The sequence below is a fragment of the Aplysia californica genome, unplaced genomic scaffold (assembly GCF_000002075.1).
Source record: "Aplysia californica isolate F4 #8 unplaced genomic scaffold, AplCal3.0 scaffold00029, whole genome shotgun sequence".
In the NCBI taxonomy this organism is placed as follows: domain Eukaryota; kingdom Metazoa; phylum Mollusca; class Gastropoda; order Aplysiida; family Aplysiidae; genus Aplysia; species Aplysia californica.
The window spans coordinates 1,925,753-1,935,052 of NW_004797299.1; the positions used below are offsets into that span (position 1 = coordinate 1,925,753).

At 41.0% G+C, this 9,300-nt stretch overlaps 1 protein-coding gene across 1 annotated transcript in view; it reads left to right on the plus strand.

Moving 5' to 3' along the window:
- Positions 1-9,300, plus strand: part of LOC101853994 (probable calcium-binding protein CML23) — a 66,458-nt gene that overhangs the window by 55,033 nt on the left and 2,125 nt on the right. Inside the window, exons 2-3 of the mRNA XM_013091146.2 lie at positions 2,609-2,771; positions 5,589-5,711. Of these exons, the coding sequence (XP_012946600.2) occupies positions 2,609-2,771; positions 5,589-5,711 (286 nt within the window). The remainder of the gene's footprint in view (positions 1-2,608; positions 2,772-5,588; positions 5,712-9,300) is intronic.

Here is a 9,300-nt window from a genome sequence, read left to right on the forward strand (position 1 = left end):
CTCTCTCTCTCTCTCTCTCTCTCTCTTTCTCTCCCACTCCTTCTCGCTTTCTCTATTCCTTCACTTTATCTCTCCCCTTTTCACTACTCCTTCTCCGCACCCCCCCCTCTCATTGTCTCTTTATCTCTTATTATCTTTTTGCGTTTCACTTTTTTCCCTTCATCTCTTCTCACTGACCAGCAACGCCTAATATCTACAATTATAACATTTACTTCTCTAAGAGAGTTCGCTTGTTAGGATCCTATAATCCCCATAGTTCCGTGTGGGATTAAAGACATTTACCCTGTAATATTGAAGGAAACGAACAACAATAGTCCACCTCCGAACAGAATTCACACCTCTTAACTATTACTTGGACAGAATCAATCTAAAATCCCCCACCCTCCAAATCAATGTCCTTATTTTGTGGCCACGTCTACGAAACAGTCTGTTCTTCGAAAGTCCCAAACGGATTTCCATCGATGGTGATGTTAAGGTTGCCTGGTGTTCTGCTGATTTTCATCGTCTCCTCTCCGTTTTACTTTTACTGATCTTCATGTTGAGCTATTCACATTGTGTATTCAACCTGTCTGTGTGCTCTTGAAGTAGCTCTTCTTTCTCATATGCCAGGCGTTGATCGTCCGCAAACAGCATCTCATTCAGGTCTATTGGGTTGGGGTTTGCTTCTTTTGTTATTTTGTCAATATATAGGGTGATCCAAAAAAACAACTTTACAACTTTTTTCTGAATATCTTGAGAAAAAATTGTTCTAGAATGCTGCGATTTAGAACAGACATAATTCATTCAAACGGAATTTGTTTGATATAAAATCCACGAAGAAGAAACATGTTTTGAAAACGGAAACGGCTTAAAGAAAAAAAGCACCCAAAAACGCAGAGTTCACCAATGTTTGAAAATCTTGTAAAGAAAGTCGTGAAAAGACTAGTTGACCTTTTTCTTTATTTTCTCTTTGACATTAATTTTCCACCCCTGTGACATTTAAACAATATTTAATTTCTTTTACAGAGTTTTAACAACCTAATGATTTTATTCTGAAATTCCTAGAAGCAGTGCTCCACATTCCCTCCTTTGGACTCGACACATTTTTAACGCATCGTTCGAAATGTTCAGTGGCGCCCTAACACAAGGACCTGCTAAACCATGAGTTTTTAAAACCACATACACTGTACATGTTCAATAAGAAGTGGCTTCTAGAGACAATACAGTGGGGTGCCCGATAGACAGCATGGTGAAAATGGGCTTTGCACTAAACAAAATTAAATTTCTTCGAGGAAATGATCCCTCTTTACAAGACAATCGAGGAATCATGAACACATTGCCATGCTCTGATCCATGTCATCTCGGCCTAGCGAAGATGAACATGGTATAGTCGTAGGTTAAGATCTGCAATGAGAATGCAGACTGTTGAGGTGTAGGAAAGTCCTACCTGCAGATCGTCTACGGACAGACGTCTCATGGGACTCGGCTACTGAAATCTGCTCTCTGGTGACATTTAAAGGGCTGCGTGTGGTGCGTGTTCGCCCTGAAGGGGTCATTTTTAAATTCTGTTTAACTATAGATCCAAACTAGCGAAACTTCTCTACTCGTGATGCCAAAGGTCTTGAGGACACTTAGAAGCATTCTATCCATCCCGTGCGCAGAACTTACGAAATGTCAGGGATAGTGAGTTTGTGGAGAAGTAACGTTCAATACACAAAGCTCTCTTCTATTTACTAAACGTAGCCATGATCTCAGCAGGCAAACAAAATTTGGGAGAAATAATATCTTCAGACTTCTGTTGACTTGTTAGACTGCTGTAGCTTGCAATATGGCACGATTGTTGCAACTTTTAGTGGTAGGCCTAATGCGAACTGGTGCATCATGCTATAAAAATGGCGGCAAGGTTGAAAATGGGTTGTTTTTTATGCTCTATATAGAGCAAAACCTTTCAATGGACTTACCTAAAATGCATATAAGACAAAATTCCTTTCGGCTTCCAAACGTTATGTTCAAATCTGAAACGAAAAACTTAAGTATGGAGGAAGATATTTACAAAACAGGTTGTAAAGCTTTTTTTGGATCACCTTGTATATTATAAATAGTAGCGTTGATAGCACACACCCTTGTCTCACTCCAAATGACACGTCGAATCTGTCAGTGAGTCCATTTTGGGTGCGGACTGTGCTCATACTGTTGGTATAGACGGCTCTGACGTCCAACAGTTGTCCCCTAATGCTGTACTCTTCACGTGTTTGCCATAGTTTGTTAAAAAAAAACACAACAACAACCCAGCACCCTCATGTAATCTCAAGTTATCTGGTCAGCTCATCACGTCTTACCCCATATAGATAGGCCGACCTGCCATGGTGTGTGAATTGTTTATGTTTTTGTATCCGTATTGTATTTATGTATTAAATAATTTTATGTATTTATGTCCTGATTGTGTTGCAAGTGCCGTAAAACTCTTACTAAAATTAAGAATATCAATGTTTTTATGCATTTATGAGCACGATTGTGAATCAGATTGCGAATGTGATGAATAAAGAGGAATTAATTCTTTTGTTTTTTGTGGGAGGTTTTTTGTTTTTAATCTCTTGCCACAAACTTTAAACATTAATTATATTTTTCCGTCTTTAATTCCCCAGAGCTGAAAGGCCGCTTCACGCGCTGGTTCGACCACAATGACAACGGAAAGGCTGAGTTTGATGAGGTCAGAGATTATCTGCGTCGTTTCAAACCAAACATCAGCCCCAATGCTGTGGCGGCTTTCATTCGTCGGAGAGATGCTGATGGTAATTATATATCGTTATAGAAAACCATGCGCTTGCTGATGATGATGAGGGATGGCAATTGAAGTAGAAAACGTGTCTCTTGCTGATAGTGATTGTACAAGAAAAACTTTTTTCTTGCTGATGATAACACATAGTAATTGTAAGGAAAAAACTTGTTCTAGATGATGGTAATTTTAATAGAAAATCATTAGATTTTATTACTCTTACCAGTATATATATCGAACGTGACCAAAGTGACTGCCTATTGTCGAGACCAAAGGTCGGCGTCTTAGAAAGGTGGTCTTCTTGGACAGTGTCGCGATATTAATATTATTACAGAAAGTAAACCGTTAGTGGAAAACATTCATTTGTACAGGTGATTGTCTTGGCCAGGTGGTCGTAAGAACAGGTTCGGCTGTATATCGACAGCTATTCTGACCAAAAACCTGACGTGGGCCCTGGATCCTGTAGGACATTGCTTCCCCCCCCCCTCCTTTTCTGTCAACCTTCTTACTTTCCAAACATTACTGTGATATTCAGAACGACCCCCCCCCCCCCAAACCGTCATAAATTTAGCTCGCGATTATAGCTTCGGGAACTTCCTTTTTACTTACTATTTTAAATGACATCGGAAAGTCGTGTTCTCGAAAGGATACTGACTGGAAAACAAAACTTAAAGAAACAAATCGTGTCTTCGAAAAAATGTTCCATTGTGACATTTGAATAAATGAGAGAATGAATGAAAGAATGATAGAATGAATGGATCAATGAACATTGAACGCCTGAATAAACAATGAAATAGGTGAGTAAATGAAATGAAAGGCCCATGGCTCTTTATGATTATCCCCAGGCAACGGTAATAATTGTTCGTCTGTCAATGGCTGACAATGACCAATGCATCCTCAGAGAAGAATATTTCTAAAGCTAAATAGAAGAAACAAAAGTTAAAACGACGTATGGCTTCTGCCAAGGCCCATGAAACCAATTCTGGCAGAGAAAATTTATGATGCATTGCCCTTCGTGACTTCTCTCCAACTGGGTCTATCAGAAGCTCCCACGTCGAAGGATTTATGTTGAAGTCCTTCAGAGACATTTTCAAGGTCTCTTAGTATCGCTATTTTAGTGTGCTAAAGTTACAGCCTAAAATACTGCATTGGGATTCAGAAAAGACATTCTTACCACATAAATAAATACTTTCAAGTTTAGAAAACTAGCTCTCTGTATTTGCCTTTTAGAGAACTTCCGTATCTGATATTTGATCCTGCCTTGTGATGCTAGGAATTCTCCTGGAGAATTTCATGAGGAAATGATTAAGCATCTTGGTATGGCTTTGATCAACAGTCCAGGTCTCCATACAGCAAGGTTGGGAGGACCACACTGTCAAAGTATTGTAGACCTTCAACCTTGTCTCTGTGCACATGGCACAACGGTCACAAACTCTTGCCTTGAGTCTTCCAAAGATTCACCACATTTATTCACACGTAAAACTATTTCTGTATCGTTGCGTGCATTTGAAGACAGTGTCCACCCATCCTAGCCTTTCTCACCCTGCACCAGGGTATAGGCCACGGACAAATATTGTCCACCTGTCTCTATCCTAGACTAGCCTCTTGGTGTTATTCCATGTCTTACCACTTTTCTGTACATCAGTTTCTGTGATTCTTCTCCAGGTTCCCCTTGGTCTTCCTTTTGATCTTTTACCCTGTGGATTCCAATTCAACACCTCCTTTGTTATTCGGCTGCCTGACTTACTGAGAGTATGCCCAGCCCATTGCCACTGCCTTCTTTCAACCTCATCTCTTACTGGGAACTGCCTTGTTTCCCTTAACTCTTCTTCGTTGGTGACCCTGTCTGTCCATCTGATCCTCAGTGAATTCCTTACACATCTGTTCTAGAAAACCTGGATCCTCTCTATACAAGTCTGTGATGCGTTCCTTGTCTTACATCCATACAACAGGACTGATATCACATTGGAATTGAAAACCCTCAGCTTTTGAAGACAGTGTACTGCCAAGATATTTGAACTGAGCGACTGATTTAGTTAAGAAATTATGGACATAAAATCTATACTGTTTATGTTCGTTTCAAGGCGTATGATCAACTTGATTCTTGAGTACGTCGACGACCTTCAATTGTCTGTGAGCTTCTTCCTGGAGTGAAGAGGAAAATTGTTATAATAAACGAAGATACGAAAAGACCGTAACTGACGACCAGGCTGTTTAGAAGGAAATACTCGAAGACAAAATGAAAGGAAAGGGGGCTACTTGAAGGGTGAACAAAGAACAATGTGGACCGATAACAATAAGGTATGAGGTGTCTTAACTATCTTCTTCTTCTTCTTCTATCCCGTGGTAGGGGCAACCGTGTGGGCACCACTGCATCTGAAAACCAGCTCTCGCCATCTATTTTTGTCCTCTGCTTTCCTCAGATTGTCACCCATCGTCTTTCCTGTCCACTCTGTAATGTTGTCCTCCCATCTCCTTCTCCGCCTTCCTCTCTTTCTCTTTCCTTGTACGGTTCCTTGCAGGATTGTTTTGGCAAGTCCTGTGGATCTTGTGACATGCCCATACCATTTTAATTTTCGTCTCTTCATTGTGGTCAGTAGATCTTCATATGCGTTGGTGATTCTCTTTCGTACCTCAGCATTTGAAACGTGGTCTTTGTACGTGATGTCAAGGAGTCTGCGGTAACATCTCATCTCTGTGGTCTTAACTATGCCAGAGTGTATAAAGGCATCTGGCAGGCAAGTACAGGCAGGTCGTTGCACGTCTACCTGTGAGTCAGAGATGACACTTTCAGGTATCCAGGTATCCAGATAACCGTTTCTGTTATCCCCAGGTAACGGTATGATCGACTTCATCCCCGAGTACGTCGAAGATCTGACCACCCCAGACTTCACTCTGGAAGCGGCCAATGAGTGGTTTCAGCTACAGGACACCAATGACGATGGATATGTCTCTGGTACGTGTGGGTGTGGGTGTGTTTGTGTGGGGGTATGAGGTGTGTGTGTGTGTGTGTGTGTCTGTGTGTGTGTGTGTGTGTGTGTGTGTGTGTGTGTGTGAGTGTGTGTGTGGAGGGGGAGGGGATTGTGCGGGAGGGATGTGTGTGCGTGCCTCTGGGGGGTACATCTGTGTGTGTGTAGGGGGGGGGGGGTACGATGTTGGGTAGGATGTAGGGTTATGTGGGTGTGTTTGTGTTTTATATTTGTGTGTGGGTATGACTGTGTTTGTGTGAGCGCTTTTTGTGTTTTTGTTCGCGCTTGTGTGCGTTGATGTATATATTTGTGTGTGTGAAAGAGAAAAGGAGAGGTAAATAGAAAGAAAGGAAGGGAGAGGGGGAGAGAGAGAGAGAGAGAGAGAGAGAGAGAGAGAGAGAGAGAGAGAGAGAGAGAGAGAGAGAGAGAGAGAGAGAGAGGGAGACAGAGAGAGAGAAAAAAGAGAGAGAGAGAAAGAGAACTAGACAGAGAGAGAGCGTGAGATATAAATATAGAGAGAGAGAGAGAGAGAGAGAGAGAGAGAGAGAGAGAGAGAGATATATATATATATATATATATCTATCTATCTATCTATCTATCTATCTATCTATCTATCTATCTATCTATCTATCTATATATATATATATATATATAGAGAGAGAGAGAGAGAGAGAGAGAGAGAGAAGGATAGATTGCGACATTTCAAACTTAGATAATCAACAAATTAATACACTTCAGAAATTATGAAAAAGTGAGATCGTTGATAGCAACCGAAGATTGCTGGTTAATAAACAGAACAGCCAAGGGTTACCTTACGAGTAAAAAAACCCCTCTCTTATCATTCTAATTTATCTTCAGGAGTTGTTATGAAAAGAATTGAATGACATGTAGCAACAACAAATCATACGTCCAATTGTCTCGGTGAGGTGGCTGCATCAACTCTGTCAAGTTGTTAATGTTATTGTTATCGATTCATTTATGCTGGAGCGTCAGCTCTTCGATCCCGAGCCTCGAAGGTTATACAGAACTAGTTACTTTTATAAAGTATATCTATCTATCTATCTATCCATCTCTATCTATCTATCTATCTATCTATCTATCTATCTATCTATCTATCTATCTATCTAGTGGCATCCAAAAGAAACTTGACAAGGTAATCACATAATCATCGTCCTAAAGCTTCGCATTACCTACTCATGCAGCATACCAATTTAAAGCTAAATAAATCCTCCATCATCTGACACATTAATAGTTCATCTATGTTAATTAAGTGACACCCGAGCTATGGTCACTCAAAATTGACTTTAAAATATCAGGCTTTGCAACATTGTGCGAAATCATAGAAATGTAAATTTGTCTTCGTGCGTGTATTGAGGAGCATCAATATTAATGGAATGGACATACATTAAATATCCAATGAATGGAGAAAGAGGGAAAATTTGTGTAAAGTAATTTTTCCTAGTCTGCAACGTCTCACTGAGTGAGCCTCGAATCTCTGAACCCTCAACCTCACAATTTTAAGTCCGGCAGCCTAACCACTAGACTACCATCACCTCTGCTTGGCATTGGAAGCTTTAAGAACAATTATTATTGTTCTCTCTCAAAAAAAACATTTCAGAATTACCTCAGGGATTTAATGGAGAGGGAGCCTGGAACATCATTGGTTGGGGGGGGGGGGCGAGGAGGTATCAAATGAATCCCAAATGTAAACATGCCCAATGTTCAATGATGGCAAGAATACACCGGGCCATCTGAAAGCATGGTCAGACGAAACTTATCGTTACTACAGAATTACGAAGTTCTATCTGACATTTTGACTGTTTGAGTTACTAAACCCACGGGGTCAGAAAAATTATTATGTTCTTTCTGCCTTATAAATCAAAATCGTAAGAATATTCTGAGCCGTTATTAGTTAAGATATTCAAAGAATTGCTTTCGAAAAAGCTTGACATATTGTGAAACAAAAAAAAAGACATCAAATATCTCAAAACTAGGTTTTGGGGCAGATAAAACTTTGTAATCCTGAGGTAGCGTTATAGTATATGGGTGATTTCCAGAACAACAGGTATACCCGAATAGTACTACTCATAACCAACACTGAGTTCATTGATAATAAGCGAAGTTTTCTTGCCTTTATTTTTAGTGTCCTAGAAAAAAAAATCGCATTGCTTCCACGATCCCCAAAGAAAATCGTTTCAGGTTCTTCCACATTGTCGCAATTTCTCCGTGCCTAGTCTCCAGGGAATGGGAACTCAAAAATAGTTGAAAACGTTTTAAGCCTTCACGTCCATACAGTTTAGATCATTTACGATGTGAGCTGCTTCAAGCCTGCCTGTCTGTCTGTACTGGCCCTGGGGTGAGTGGGATAATGTAGACAAACAGAACAGAAAATCGGATGTAATCGACGAAATAAACTTCCAAAAGCAGGATCAGAAATCACGTCAGGGCGGAAGAAGCTAACAATTATTACACTACAGATACCAGGAAAAAATCCATGCTATATAAAACAGCACAAGTAGGACAGTGTGGTGTTAATCAAGATGTGAGTTGTATTTTGTGTGTGCGTATGTGTGTGCGTGTGTGCATGCGTGTGTGTGTGTGTGTGTGTGTGTGTGTGTGTGTGTGTGTGTGTGTGTGTGTGTGTGTGTGGTGAGGGTGGAGGGAGGGGGTGACATCAAGTCTAAGTGGGGACCTTTCTTTACATCCTTACTACCCTTCCAGAAAATTTCACTCCTCTTTTATCAATAATCGTTTGTTTGTAAATGATTGTTTCTTGGTTGTTTTTTGGTATATTTTCTTTCGTCTTACTTTTTTATAGGGGGGGGAGGTACACTGTAATACTGCGTTAACAGAAACCTGTGTAAAACGGAAAACTGTCTTAACGGAATCTCCCCGCTCACCCCTTGATATATTCCTCTTTAATTACCTGTATAAAACGGAAACCTTTCCAACGTGGAAACGGAAAGAAAAATCCGCTCTCTTCCCGAGAGTTTCACCTGTCTAAGACGGAAAATGCTTTGCCCACTCAGCCCTGATTTGAAGCAAAACTCCCAAGTTTGGTTCCACCGGCTCTATACTTAACGCTATGGTCATGCCGCTGGGCGATGAAGGGGAGTAGGGGAGCAATTTGGGGGTAGATGGTACCTCATCATGTGAGCCCTGAGCGATGCAGATGATCAATGTAGTGTGGAAGTGAAATCTCACGACTGCCCGTGAGAGTGGTCGAGTAGCGAGCCACTACGGAAACTTTCTTGGGTAGCCAGAAGCCAGAGGTGTGAAATTAGTTTGACCAATGCCTGCCTGCCGCCCTGATCGTACGACCAGCCGAGAAAAGAGTTCCTCAAATCGTAGTTACATGGCGGTGAGGGGTGGCATTGGTTGACTGTGCTTGTTACACCGATGGGTGGGGCTACGGGTGGAAGCAAAGGAGATGTTCAAACGGTTCTGTTTTTAATAGGTCAAACAGTGGTCCTATGAAAGGCAAGCACTGGTGATAATTGGATAAGTAAGACTGACGCATGTCATTATCAGACAGGATAGCAGCTGAGAGGTGTGAAGTTTTAACCACTGCTTGCC